The 15,040-nt window shown below is 43.1% G+C and overlaps 2 protein-coding genes across 2 annotated transcripts in view; both read right to left on the bottom strand.

The window, feature by feature from the left end:
- LOC139656316 (copine-8) overlaps nucleotides 1–15,040 on the bottom strand; it is a 170,819-nt gene that overhangs the window by 2,539 nt on the left and 153,240 nt on the right. The gene's annotated exons all lie outside the window — the stretch shown is intronic.
- The window catches only part of celsr1a (cadherin EGF LAG seven-pass G-type receptor 1a), a 113,108-nt gene that overhangs the window by 26,822 nt on the left and 71,246 nt on the right, over nucleotides 1–15,040 (bottom strand). The window contains exons 8-15 of the mRNA XM_071533852.1: nucleotides 10,872–11,029; nucleotides 8,854–9,017; nucleotides 8,173–8,298; nucleotides 3,939–4,105; nucleotides 3,626–3,811; nucleotides 3,266–3,379; nucleotides 2,700–2,874; nucleotides 2,110–2,251 (exon numbers count right to left, since the gene is read on the bottom strand). Coding sequence (XP_071389953.1) covers nucleotides 2,110–2,251; nucleotides 2,700–2,874; nucleotides 3,266–3,379; nucleotides 3,626–3,811; nucleotides 3,939–4,105; nucleotides 8,173–8,298; nucleotides 8,854–9,017; nucleotides 10,872–11,029 — 1,232 coding nt within the window. The remainder of the gene's footprint in view (nucleotides 1–2,109; nucleotides 2,252–2,699; nucleotides 2,875–3,265; nucleotides 3,380–3,625; nucleotides 3,812–3,938; nucleotides 4,106–8,172; nucleotides 8,299–8,853; nucleotides 9,018–10,871; nucleotides 11,030–15,040) is intronic.

Genomic DNA, 15,040 nt, shown 5'->3' with positions numbered 1-15,040 from the left:
GCTCTCTTGAAATTTGAATTATGTGGTGCTCAGTAACAGTGGTAAGCACATGCAGAATCTCATTTTTATCACATTCAAACATTTTCATGCCCAGTGAGGTGAAAGAGTAGACAAAACGCAATTGGAAAAAAAACAAATCCTAATCATCCTTTACTACACAGGGGCATCCGATCCAAACTAAAACAAATTTTCTTTTTCATTTTTTGATTGTCAGTAGGCCTGCTGCACTTCCAGTTCATTTATAGCTAAGTCATGACTCATCAGGTTTTGGCATGTTGCTGACTTGGTACCAGCATAAAAAAAAAAATCTGATAGCTAACTACCTGGTAGCTTAATCGTCAACTAAATGCTCTTTATCACCATGGATCTAGAATAAACTTCCTCTACACGTTCAAGACAGTGAGTCAAGTGTGACTCATTCACACACACACGCGCACCTGGACACACACACACACACACTCTCTCTCTCTCTCTCTCTCTCAGGAGACGTGATCTCCAGCTTTGCGATGTGATCTGATAGGGGCAGAGCGGAGTCTGAGGCCGGCGGAGACTAAACACCTGTGGAGGATCAGTCAGGCGTGGAGGGGGAATCCCACATCCTGCCTCAGACAGGAAGTGATGCGTGTCATAGGGGTCAGGGGTCAGGGGGTAATGACTGGCTCGATCAGGGCTGGTTAACACACGTGTGTATTTGCACTTTGCTTACAATGCGGGTCTACACACCACAATGCGTTCTGTACATATAAATGGACTTCTATAGACTTGTTAATGTAAAGCCGATACATGTGTATTTGCTATAAAATCACATATTTGCTTTTTCAGTTTTCCATATTGCTCTCACTGTTACATACTGCAAATATTCTGATATTCTGCATAACATATTGATTTTTTGATTGATTTTTATGTTTTTGTAGTGCTATGTGTGTATACAAGGAAATCCATACATGTACTCTAGGTAAAGATGTAAGCAATTTTTTCCCATATTTCCTACTTTCCTAGTCATACAGTCTACTGAACATGTGTTGAAACTGTTGGCTGCAATATAGTTAGATAATCTCAATAGTTTATATTTTATTTTTTTCCCCACTGGATCCTTTTACTTTTTGCTCCTGCAACCAACCGATTTCCCCACGGGGATCATTACAGTTTCATCTTATCTTCTCTCATCTTAAGTTAGCAGCTCACAGATCCAATCTCAGCACTGCACCCGTTATGACAAAGGAGTGCGTGTGTGTTTGTTTGTGTGTGTGTTTGTGTGTGTGTGTGAGAGGGAGAGAGAGAGAGAGAGAGAAAGAGAGAGAGAGAGAGAGAGAGAGAGAGAGACCATGTGTGTGTGTGATAGTCTACCTGTGTGTGTACGAGCATCTATCTGTTGGCGTGTGAGTAAATTAGAAGGACTGGATAAGCTCCCACTTCCACCTGATAGTTTGATCATTTCTTTTTGATATGAGATCTCTCTCCTTTCTCTCTGTCCCTCTCTCTCTCTCTCTTTCTCCCTCACACACGCAAACACACAAACACTATCAAGCTCAGATTACAGACTAATAAAGCCGCTCTGAGAGAAGCTGGGCGACAGGACGTTGGCAACAGTACAAGAGCCTGGTAAGAGCCTAATATAACCAAAGGAGATTAGTTGGCTCTTTCACTGCGGGCCGCAAAGTCCACACGTCTGCTATGAAAATCAACACACCGCTTCATTTTTAACATCTGGATATGAAGAGCTCTGTTCCAAAATGCTACTTTCATATTGTGGAGTAAAACATCATTATCTGAAGTTTATCATTTGGTATCTCTAAAATATAGAGAAAGCAGTCTGTATAAGATCACTTGGGCTATTGTTTGTAACGGCAATAGCTGCATTTCAAGAGTTTCATTCCAAAAAGAGTTCAACACCTTTTGAAAACAAGGGATATCTACACTTACAAAATGATTGGTAGCACAAAATTGAAGGATTGTAGGTAACATGAGCCCTTCAAACTTCATTTCCTAACAACTTGCTCATCAAAATCATCATTATCGGTGCATCCTACATGCCTGGTAAGCAACAAACACACACACACACACACACACACACACACACACACACACACACACAGGAAAGGAGCTTACTTGTTTTCGCAGTACTGGCCGTAGTAGCTCTGTCCACATTCACAGGTGTAGCCGTGGGAGGAGCTGGGTTTGCGGACGCAGGTGGAAACGTGCTCACAGGGGTTGAGCTGACAGGCGTCCACACACTCCTTCCCAAAGTAACCTGCGGGACAGAGACATGGACAGAGAGGTTCAACATCTGATCAGCCATATCACATAATATCTTTCATCATCATATAGCAATGATTGTTATTGATTGGATGGATATCTTATTTTAGAACAAACTCTGAATATGCATTGAGCTTTCAGGCAAAGAACTGTCTCTCTACTTTCAAGTTAAATGGAGGTCAGTTTTTTTGAGTGTGTTTTTGACTGTTTTGAATGTGTGTGTGTGGGAGTGAGGATGGGCTTGTGAGAACAGGTGTGTGTTTATGTTAACCAGCATATACAAGGTAGTGAAAGCGTGGGTGGTGTGTGATCTTTATTTATCCAACTAAAGTTGACTGAGCATGCATGCTCTTTTTCATACACACACATACACATTCTTGCTTAAGGTTGTCTCAGATGTGTGTCTATGCATGTGTGTGTGTGTGTGTGTGTGTGTGTGTTACCTGGGTCGCAGACGCAGGTGTGTGTGCTCCAGTCGTCGCTGCAGTGACTGTTCTCAGGACAGATGTTGGAGTCACAGGGGTCGGCCAGGTCGCAGCCCTCCTCCACACGGATCTTCAGGCCCTGAGCCATGTTCACATTGCCCACGTTGTTGGACGTCTCGCCCATACGCACACCCTGATGGAGAACACACATTGATGAAGAAGAAGAAGAAGAAGAAAAGGAAGAAGAAGAAGAAAAGGAAGAAGAAGAAGAAGTAGATGAAGAAGGAGGAGGAGGCGGAAAGGAGGGACAAGAAGCAGAAGCAGCAGCAGAACAAGAAGAAGATAAAGAAGAAAAACAAGATAAAGAAGAAGAGGGAGAAGTGGAAGAAGAAGAAAGTGAGGGGTAAAGAGACAAAGAGAGGAAAAACCAAACAGTGCAATCAAAAACACAAGCACACATGAACATAAACATCCATGAGTATTAAATAGGTAGATAGATATGATGATAAAAAGTTTACTACTGCTAGTTTAGTGTCGTAATTCACACCATAGATGTGATAGAATAGAAACACACACAGACTGACCTGTATGCAGCCAGTGAATCCCTTGTTGACATGGTTGCCCTCCCCAGGCAAACCGCCCACATAAAGGGTTCTCAGCTTCAGACCTGGGAGGTCATTACCGATCTCCACTGACTTCTGCTCACATACACACAAACACACACACACACACACACACATACATAAAGTTATATTACTTTGGTTAACCTCTGTCTACTTATTAGTATTCTTGAAATTGAAAACCTCTAAATCAAAAAGTCTTGACACAGCCCGTAAAATTACAGACAAATTCAAAACTGAATGAGTGTGAGTTAATGTAGGACTGTTTTCACATGTACAGTAAGTGCGCATCCTCGTCTACATGTGACCTCATTTGGCCCGTACCTGGTACATGCCGTAGTCCAGGGACACGGCGGCCATGTATTTGATGTCCTTGCCGTCTTTAACGCTGCTCAGCTCGACCAGCAGGTGGTGCCACTCGCCGTCGTTGACCCGGACCTGGGGGAAGACCAGCGACGCCACCAGCTGCTCCCTCAGCAGCACCTCCATCCTGACCTGCTGCTCGCTCACCTGGGGAGGAGGGAGGAGGGAGAGATCGTCATGACAGTATTGAGTATAAATGTGATTGGCAGATAGCTAACTTGTCTTCAACCTGTTTTTCCCTTCCAAAAACAACTTTAAATACAGTACGTCTCACCATGAAGTTGACGGTGGAGGAGCGCCCGGCGTTGGCCTGCATCAGGGTGCCGGCGGGCTGCCTGGTGCGGAACATGAGGCCCATGTACCAAGGCACGGCGATGGTGACGTCCGGCTCGCTCCACGAAACCAACGCCTGGCCGTCAAAGAACTGAGGAGACGGCATCACTGGACAGGGACAAGAGAGTATTAAGGATAAGAAGCGGAGTTAGAGCTAAAACAGGAATAGTATTTGAGATTAAATGCACTTAAAGGTGCTATGTGTAGCATTTTAACATCAATAAACCACATTAAATTTGGCAGATGATGGGACAAGTGAAAGTCCGATGGAAAAATCACTTCCAACATGTTTATCCTCTTCAGTAAAGCGAAACAGAACACATACATGCAGAGCGATGGCAGTGAGGGACACGTTCCATCTTTAATGCTTAGTGTGTTGAAATGGTTAGATCTTTCGGACCCATTTTCATAATGGGATCTCTTGCTTTTATCATTGGTTATGATCTGTGTTTTTTTTTTTTTTTTTGTCTTCACGTTTTTGGCATGATATATAATTAGTGTCAAATGGTATGTAGCATCCAGACAGTAATCCTTAGACAAACATACACATCTGGAGACAGACTGAAAATCCACCTACAGATCTGACATATATATGCTCCTGTGCACACAGATAGAGAGAGAGAGAGGCAGAGTGACAGAGAGAGAGAGAGAGAGAGAGAGAGAGAGACAGAGAGAGAGAGAAAAATGAGGATTTGTCCCATCAAGCTCCACAACCACACACACACACTAGTGTCTATCTTTCAGCACAGCATACAGTCAGTGTTTCCTGCTATATAATCTACAGCGTAAGAGCTGTATCTTCCTGGGTCCCCAGGGCACATATTTCTACACCTGCGCACACACACACACACACACACACACACACACACACACACACTCCATACACTGTAATTATCAGACAAAACACATATTTGTTCCTGCAAGTGGGGAGCTACAGTGGTTTCATTGTCCTCCATAAAGTAAAGAAATCTACAAATGTACAAAAACATCTACCCAGTGTTTCACTGTTCAGGGCGTCTTTCCAAGGCTAATCTCTGATAAACCAGAGAGAGGCGGGAAAACACCAGCAGTAGCAGAAGATACAAACAACCTGGGAGGTTCAGCTGTGACTAAATCACAGCAGATGGCTCACGACTTTGGAGGAGTTTGCAAAATCCTTATTTAGCTAGTCTAAATCTCACATCTCAATGTCAATTATCATCTCAATTATTCAGAAACTGAGCGAGATTTTGCTCAGCAGTACTAATCTATGCCCTTTTCTGCACCTGAACTATGCTGGATCCGAGTCCAGGTCACACTGCTCAGTAAAAGCTACCATTTGTGGACGGGACAGCAGGCACAGTAGAGCTTCTGAAGATTTAAGCCCGACCCAAAATGAACAAGTAGGCGTGTGGGTCCAACTCAAATATAACCGAAGTTGGCACCTCTGCAGCTGCTTACAAATCCACACCCGATTAAAACTGCACTTAAACAAATTACCCACGTTCTATTGAAACAGCATGATCCGGAAAAAGTAACTTATTTAACCAGTTAAGCTGACAATGAACAGATTCTTATTTATAGCAACAGCTTGTTTGAAACTGGTCCAGGGATTATTATAGGGACTATAACCTGCAAAACTGCCACCATCCTTAAGCATATAGCATCTTATTTCCAGTATAATTTTGTCTAAACTGTAATCCACATGAAGTTATTTCTCTCTCGTTTAAAAAAAGGTCCTGTACAAATCAGAACCTGACCTGACGAAGCCTGAACGAATAATGAGGAAAAACAAAAAAAAAACAACCTGACCCGACTTTAACCTGGTGGGTCAGATCCAACCTGTTTCAGGGAAAGAGTCAGGCTGAGTTCATTTCTGTTCGGTCTGTAAGATTATGGCAGCGTGAAAATCCCGATAACAAATGTCTTGGTTCTCGTATGGCAGCGAGGTGTGTAAGCCTTAAACCAAGTGTGTCAACAAGCCGAAGAGGAGCCAAAACCTCTTCCCAGCTCGCTGTGATCCCGGGCCCAGTTCAGATACTGGATCCGGGGCCTGGCACTGGTTGCACGGCTACCTCATCCATGAGAGGGCAAGGCGAGGTATTCACACCTTCACACATTGTTTGGAAGCTCGCCCTGAAGGAGGAAATCAAAGTTCTCTCCTTACCACACAAGAACATGAGACGGGTTATTACTCAAAGCAGTGGAATTGCCGGAGTGTAAATAACAACATTGTTGGCAAGCGATGCTGCGTTTATGTTTCTTTGGCTGGGATTGGATGAATGAAAGAAGGGGATAGTTTATAGTAGTTTATAGTATAGTTTGGGATATAGGTCTGTGATGAAGTAATAAACCATAAAATGCTGACAAATATAAACGCAGGCTCATCTTCCCCCGCCAGGCATACTCACACACAGATGTGTACGCACATGAGATGGGACAAGCAGAGTGTGAGTCACTGTAACCCTTTTAAAGCCTGCTAAGTACTCAAATGTAGGCACATACATTCACACACACACACACACACACACAGACAGTTGACTACCGCTCTTGCAACATCCAAACCGCTAAACCGCGGGTGTACATGAACACAAAACTATCATTAATGTTGTCAGACACACACCACACAGATTCAGACCCATACCTGCCATCAATCACTGGAGTATGATATGAGCAACAAGAATGAATAAATTAATTAATTTTCAGTTAGCACACAGTGACTCCTTATGCCCACCACCACAAGAAGGTATACAGACAACTAATAAAACAACAAGGAAATAAGGAGCCTGGAGTGGAATTTTACACCTCAGAAATAGAAAACAGTCAGACGGTAATTAAAGTCACAAGGAAACGGCACTTCGACGGTGGCTTGCTTCCGTAATTCAAAGTATTTTCAGTTGAAACAGGATGTCAGGGTGGGAAATAACACCGGGAGTGACTGTTGGAAAAGTGTTCAGAATGCTTTGCACATAATCTGGAGCTGTCACAGATTCTGGATTCTGTTCAAATGAATCAATTCCAGCCACCAGGATGCAACCATGATGTCTTAGGGGAAAGGAAACACAGTTTTCCAAAAATGCTCCGCTGTACCATGTTGCCACTGCTGTCACTTTGAAAGTTATAGGTTTTACATGATGGGAGGGGCGGATGGGGCGTTGTTAAAAAATATGTGATGGTATTATTGGTTTAAATTTTTATGCACACCTAGTCACTTACTGATATGACATGAAGTAACCACTAAAAATATGCTGTTTTCCAGGAAGGAAAAGTAATGGAATTTTGATATAAAAATACAATAACATGTTTTTTTTGGGGGGGGGCATTTAGGTGTATGTTACGATATGGAAATTAGCTAACAAGGTGAAAAAGACATTTTTCATTTCATTGTGACTTTAATGGATTGAAGGATCTATCTATCTATCTATCTATCTATCTATCTATCTACCTATCCATCCATCTGTGTATCTATCCATCTGTCTACCTATCTGCAGACAGGTCCATGGGTCTGCAGTTTACAGTAGACTGTCCAGTAACATGAGCTGTCTGTCACATGTACAGCCTGCTGAGGTGGTGACATAAAGACACACAGAGGACAACCATGGGGTCACTGCTAGGGTGTGTATGTGTGTGTGTGTGTGTGTATGTGTATGCGTGTGTGTGTCTTTTTTTAATCCTTTGATCGTGTGTTGGGTCACTGATATGTGAGTCAGAGCCTGGTCTTTGTGTTAAAAGCCCAAACCCCGGGCCATATTCTGTGTCTCTATAGTAGTGAGTGGCGGTTTCACTGTGACTTTCCATTGTGACTGCTGCATGAGTCAGACTGAATCAGGAGAGAAAATTCCTGATCCTACTTGATCTCCAAAACACACACATTTCCTGGCTGTCCTGAAGACACACACACACTTAAGATAAACACATGCACGCACACACACACACACACACACACACACACACACACACACACACACACACAGACGAGTAAGCAGATACATGCACACTTGGTCACAGACACTCCTATATAATGCAGGTGTAAATACATGAACAGACACACACATGCATGCTTGATCTCTATCTTGAGAGATGCTTCCTTCAGAGGAAGTAAAGTCACATTAACTCCACTGTCCACTTCCTCACTTCCTCTGATAAAAACAAAACACACACTCTACACACACACACACACACACACACACTCTTACCTTGTTCACAGTTCTTGCCGCCGTAGCCGGTTGGACAGTCGCAGCCGTAGGTGTTCCACTTGTTGACACACACTCCTCCGTTCTGACACACATCCTTCGCGCAGAAGTTCTTCTTGGCCGGACAACCTTAACATTAAACACATTTGCATCCATTTCAACTGAAATAATAAGCAAGATTTGGTGTGTGTATGTACAGAATGTATGTAAATATGGATGTATGTATGAAGATAAGTGGGTAGTGTTTATGGGCTGCACAAATGAAGAAAAAAACAAAATCACACAGATTTCAACACAGGTTTACTTTAGTGCTATGCAGGATCAACGGCTTACTAATAAAGTTTGAGAAAATCTTTCATTTTGTTTAAATTGAGCAAAACCTAGGCATCAAGCCCCTCCTCTACATTTTTCTTGGACATTTAAAGAACCAAATTAATTGCATTAAAATTCTGTAGAAAAATGCTTTCTTTTTACTTTTTAATCGTTTTAATTCTTTTTCTCACTTGAAATGAAAGTTTACATTTATGTGTTTCTGTGTTGAGTCTGTTTCATGACCTTTGAACCCTTGAAATCCTAATAAGTCAGTGGATAACGTCAAAAATAGATGGACACCAACAAGCCATGTCTGTGGTCCTGCTGTTTAAATCTACAGAGTGAGCGTAGCTTTGGTTTAGCATGTCTAACCTGCTGTGGTGCCGTTGTTAGCGATGAAGCTAGCCATGTCGGTGGGCTTGCTGTCGATGCTGAGGTTTCTCATGCAGCCCACAAAGTCTCTGTTCCTGACCGGGAAGTCCTCCGGCAGGTTGGGAACTCCGCCTAGCATCAGCGGTCCCGTGAGGTCCAGTGATCTGCAGAGGAGAGGGAAAGAAACCAGATCAGAGCAAGATCCAACATGCAAAGTAACGTGCTATGGTACAATAAAATGTCTGAACACATAAAACATAAGCACTATGATTTGGTGCTGTGGTGCAGGAAATCAAACCTCAAAATTAGAGTCAGATAAAGATACAACACACCTTGATTCAACTCTACACATTTTATAGGCCTACACATGACAGATTAATAAGAATTTTACAAGTATTTCAAGGCAGTAAAAGTTATAAACACTGACTTAAAATAGCATATATTAAAATAGAAAATGCATGAATATACACTAAATTTAAATGGTTGAAAGAAATTCCAGGCTGTATCTTCAAAAAGGAAGATGATGTGCAGATTTGTTGTGTTCCATCACCTTTTCCCACTAAAATCTAGAGTAAACAAGGGAGATGCACTAATAATTTCTACCAACATGGGCGGGTCCCGTGTTTCCTTCACTCGCCCCGATTTACCCCAGGAGGGGTGAGTCTGAGGTAAAGCGTCAATCCAGGTTAGCATGAATGATGCTTGTGAAATAAGCGTGAATTGTGTCCAAGGTTTTAAGTTGTCACAAGGCGAACGGCTAGCATCACCATGACCAAGTCAGGTTGCACAGAGTAGGTCATGAAGGAAGCTGCTTACAGCCGGAGCCCCTAAACCCTCAACATCAAACGCTAAAGGGCTTTGACAGACTTACTGTGATGCAATGCTGCCGACGCACAACACAAGTCCAAACCACTCAACATATGATTTGTGCGCATAATATATTCTACAAGCACAGCACATGGCCAGAGGCATGTGGAGCTTACCGTAGTCCAAAAGTCTTTTAGGAATTCAATGGGGAAAATCCTTTAAGAAATCAAATCAGCATCTGTCACGTCTTGGAACCAAACATTTGGGAATTTTAGAGCCACAAACTAATTTATATATGAACATATATATATATATACGTATACATATATGAAAATTGGTTGTGTCCGGCATTTTGCAGGTTTACCCCGCCTCCAAATATTGTGCTTGTACTGTATTCCCTAGTAGGATAACTTGCAAGTAGACCAACTTAATGAACTTAATGTCAGTGACTGTGAAGTAGCAAGCAGATGTGTGGCAGGTATGCATTTGCATGTGTGTGTGTGGGTGTGTGCATGTGTGTGTGTGTGTGTGTGTGTGCACATTCCTATGCATATGGGTATATTCCACTTTCACCCAACCCACGTATAACCTGCAAGCGTGTGTCACCCCTGGACACAGTTAATTTATCCTCCTAACACCTCTCAGCTACTGTGACCTGCGCAACGAGTTTCTGAAGGAATGTAACCTCATTAACTCCTCTTTGAATCTCTCTCTCTCTCTCTCTCTCTCTCTCTCTCTCCCCTCCCTCTGCACACTAAATGTGTTCCAGCATGCTAGCTCACCTAAACCCTCCTCATTTAATAAATAAAAAAACCCTCATGATTTAGAGTAAAGAATCAATTAGTCTGCGGTAAACATAAGCCGGGTAAAGCCGCGCTGAGCTGCGCTTTTGGTTGTCTTAGGCCTTGTCTGACAGCAGAAAGGGCATGGGGATGAACAGAGAGATTAACAGAGACAAAAAGAGGAGAGGATGGGAGGATGAGGGATGTGTAATCTGTTGTAATGAAGGCAATTTGACATTGCCCCCGAGGCAAAACATATTTGCCTATTAGTCTCGCCACTGGAGGGATGTTTGTGTGTGTTTGTGTGTGTGTGGGTGTGTGTGGGATGGATTGGAGTGCATGAGCTTAGAAACCCACAGAGAGACAGACAGACAGAGAGAAAGAGAGACAGAGAGAGAGAGAGAGAGAGAGAGAGAGATTCCAGCTCACTTCTTCTGTCCGGTCTGGGTGCCCTGGGCAGCGCAGGAGTAGTTGCCGATCTGGTTGCCAAAGCGAATCGCCATGGAGATGTCACAGTCGTCCACGGCAACCACAGCCACCTTCTCTCCGGAGGGTCCATGGGGGATGCCCAGGCGCCCGATGTTAGGCTGAAAAACAAGTTAAAAGTAAATTATTGCATTCAGTTATTGATTACACCAGCACAACAATATAGCGGTCATCTCCATAATGATCCAAAGCAGAATTTTGCTTTTTGAGATTACATCATGGTATTTCTGCTTGTTTAAGTGAAAGAAAGTAAAGGAGAGAGAAAGAGAGCAAGGCATGCGGTAAAGAGTAGGAGGTCATAGTGTGCCTTTGCTTGCATCGCCTCTTTCATTAGTTATTTTTTTTCTTTTTTGTATGTATTTTCTTTTTTGTATGTATTATTACGGCTAGATGCATAAGAGATAATGGCCACAATTGGGTAAGATTGGTTGAGTTCTTTCTTTCTTTCTTTCTACACAATCTTAGAAAGTTGGCTAGGACAGCTGCTCTGGTGCTGGATCAGTGTAGATTGCCACTACACAAACAATGTCTAGCTGACTTTAACCGACTTGGAATGGAAGTGCAAAGGCCTCTTTTGACTTGAGACAACAAAAAACCCATTGTATGTTAGCTAGCACCTAATGATTACTAAGTAGGCTAATGCCTTCATCAAGGCCCGTGGCCGACGCATGTTGATCTGAGAAAATGTGGATCAGCTTAGAAAATCAGGCCACCAAATCGCTTTAGTTTTTGTAATATCTAACCTGAGACTGAAGTTCACTGGAGCATTTCCTTAACAATAGCAGCCATGGAACGGAAAGCAGAAAGCATTTGAGGAGTTTCATTCAAAGATATATAAACACCTGTTGAAAAAAATAACACCTGCTCTGTCAAAATGATTGCTGGCATGAAAATAAAAGCACATTAGGGGTTTTTGTTCAAGATATGAGTCATCTTTAAACATTTACTTACAACATAATGATGGATTTGATAACAGAACTACCTGTGTCCTAGAAATACTGCCTGATGAATTTGAGGCGACAACATTTTTCCACTAGATAAACATTATCTAGCATTTTGAAATGACACCCTAACCCTTCATTTCCTCGCAGTGTGTGTCAGCAGAGCCTGAGTGGCTGCTGATTACTTAACTCTCACCACTCCTGTATCTCTCCTGGGTAAATATCCCTGGACTACAAAAACACAACAATAGGACTACAGATCCCAGCCCTGATCACTGTGCATTGTTTACACAAGACACCCAGGCTGTTTAGACTTGAGGGAGAGGTTGGAGAGAGAGAGAGAGAGAGAGAGAGAGAGAGAGAGAGAGAGAGAGAGAGAGAGAGAGAGAGAGAGAGAGAGACTAAGTTGCACACCAGTAGCTTGCATGTCACAAACTAACTATTATTCAATTCCATTCATTCTTTAATAAACTGTTTATTATTGTGTATATCAGGTAATTTGCTTTACTGTCTTGTTGCACATGAATTTGAGAAAAAAGCGAGTGAGAAAGCGAGAGAGAGTGTGTGTGTGTGTGTGTGTGTGTGTGTGTGTGTGTTAGTAATGGGACACTGGTGGGGCAGAGAGACGTCAAACAAAGGGAGAAGGAAAAAAGAGGGCAAAAAATAGAAAAGAGGGAGCGACAGACAAAAATAGGGAGGCGGGCTGAACAGAAATAGAGTCCTGGGGGGAAAAACAGAGAGAGAGAGAGAGAGAGATCGAAAGAAAGAGAGAGAGAGAGAGAGAGACATATAGAAACAGGCAGTCTTCCATTCTGGCTCAGGTGGGTTCTGGTCTGGGCATAGTTTCCATCCCACAGGGAGTTTTATCATAGTTTATCGCTGCCACTCCCTCTGCCATGCCCTGTTTCCACTGCTTCCACCAAAAACACTTTCACACTTTCCACAAAAGACGCAGGGAAGCTGTCGAAACAGCTTCACACCGCTGACGCCATCGCTCTCTCTCTCTTTTCTTTCTCTTTCACTTCTAATCTCATTCTATTTGTCTTTCTCTCTTTTCTTTGTCCCTCACTCTCTCGCTCATGTCAAAAAAAAGCTTTAATGGCATAAATGGAGAGAGACCAAATGGTGCATTTTGACGGAAATAATGACATAGCTAGATATATCTATGATAAATTACAACTTCAAACACACACACACACACACATACGCACACACACACACACACACACACACACACACAGATGAGCACAGAGAGAGGGAGTGAGTGAGCGACCTGTGGGAGTATTCAATCTCTTTCCTGTGGAAGTGTGACAATAGAGAGGACGGGCTGCTGAATGCATACCAGGCGTGGTCGGGCAGCAAAGCATCATGGGCTCACACTATAATCGGCTCCCAACACACATCACTCAGCTCCGCTCGGTATGTCGAAATTATGAACCCCCTCAGAATAGGCTGTAGGATCGCAGTTTTACCACATGCGCTGAGAGAAACAGTGTGTAAAAATCAAATTTGGTTCTCTTTTGGGCAATCAGAAGTTGCGAGGAACAATCTTGGCAATTAGTTACTGGAATGATAGATTACCAGAATGGAAAATCAACCTTTATAATACCAGAAGTATCAGCCATCTTTAACATCACAACTGCTTTGATAGCTTTCCAAGGCTGCTGTAATCTATCCTGCATGAGCTTGTTTCATTGTAAGACAATGGAAAAATTCAGATTCATACAGACAGATAAGAGCTGAGTGGGGCGTGCCGCTCACAGCCTGGTACACGGCCATGTCCCGTTCACCAGGCCGACCCCCCCCCCCCCCCTCTACTGATCTGACCATACTGCTGATTTACAAGAGGCAGACTGACAGCAATTTACATCTGTCTAATCTCTCCATCTCTATGAGGGAGAGGGCGCCGCTGGGAGGGTTTCAGGGAGAGGACGAGTGGAGGAGGGAGAGAGAGAGAGGAGGGAGATGGAAAGGGAGAGAGAGTGGGAGGGAGGGAGAGGGAGGAGTAGATTAATACATCAGTCAACTACAAACAAATTAAGCAGAAAATCGCTTCCTGGATGTAAACGCACGAGTCACAAGAAAGGAATCAGTGAGCAACTGTAGCGTGAGAAATGCAAGAAAAATAAAGCGCCACTGGATTGTTTCCCGGGGGAATTTAGATACAGTGTGTGTGGAGAACGAAACGAATGAAAATACTGGATGCTTCCCCCTCCTTCCTCCTTTTTATAGAAGCCGGTCATGTATGAACAGCATTTGTAATTTGCTGGAGGAAACACACAAGGAAACAGCACGGGAGAAAGTGAATGGAGCAAGTACAGATGGGTGCTGTTTCTGAAAATGAATTTTAAAGTTTGAAGGTCACAGGTTCGATCCCTCTAAAGCCACGTGTCCTGCTGAAATGTCCTGAAGCAAGACACTAAATCTGCTTTTACCTGCTCACTCTTTGTAAGCTGCTGTGAATGAAAGCATCAGCTAAATGTCTAAAATGTAAATGTAGTATGTGAATAAGTGCAAGTGAATGAGCAAAGAGCAGACAGCTCTCTAATTTAGTAGGTGAAATGTTGTAGAGCCACTCTACTGGTGCTTCAGTCTCGTGTAGGTGTGTGTGTGTGTGTGTCTGTCTCGGTGTGTGTGTGTGTCTGTGTGTGTGTGTGTGTGTGTGTGTGAGAGTGAAATGAATGCCTACTTGTCCTGAGTGGGCACTTACACAGAAAGATGGGAAAAGAGGGCTTGGTGTAATGACAGACAATCAATGGTGGAAGCGGCATGCACACACACACACACACACACACACACACACACACACACACACACACAGAGTTGGTATTGTACGCATTTCTAAGACTAAAATATATGGTGTCAATAAATTAAATTCACCTCAAATGCTGTGTGAATTATTAATTATTGAATCCAAAAGCAAACTTTTTTAAAATGTGCCTGTAAAGTTAAATGATCCAGTTTCATGCTCCTTAATGAATAAATGGAAAATTTAGGGCCACCAACCTATAGTGAAGTGTATTGCGAGCATGTGAAGCAGTCATGCTGGTAGGAAGCCACACCCCTGTCCCTGGCAACCAGCCAATCGCCCCTCGGTATCTACAGGTGCCTACTTGTGTCAACCCCTCCCATCCCCACTCCCCACCCCCCACCCCCCAGCCCCCGGCATTA

Source organism: Centroberyx affinis, unplaced genomic scaffold, assembly GCF_046629955.1.
Source record: "Centroberyx affinis isolate AG114_WGS23_722 - 3 ecotype Tasmania unplaced genomic scaffold, CSIRO-AGI_Caff_v1 ptg002443l_1, whole genome shotgun sequence".
Classification (NCBI taxonomy): Eukaryota; Metazoa; Chordata; class Actinopteri; order Beryciformes; family Berycidae; genus Centroberyx; species Centroberyx affinis.
Note: the sequence above shows the minus strand (reverse complement) of the source record. Positions and strands in the feature narration are given on the sequence as shown.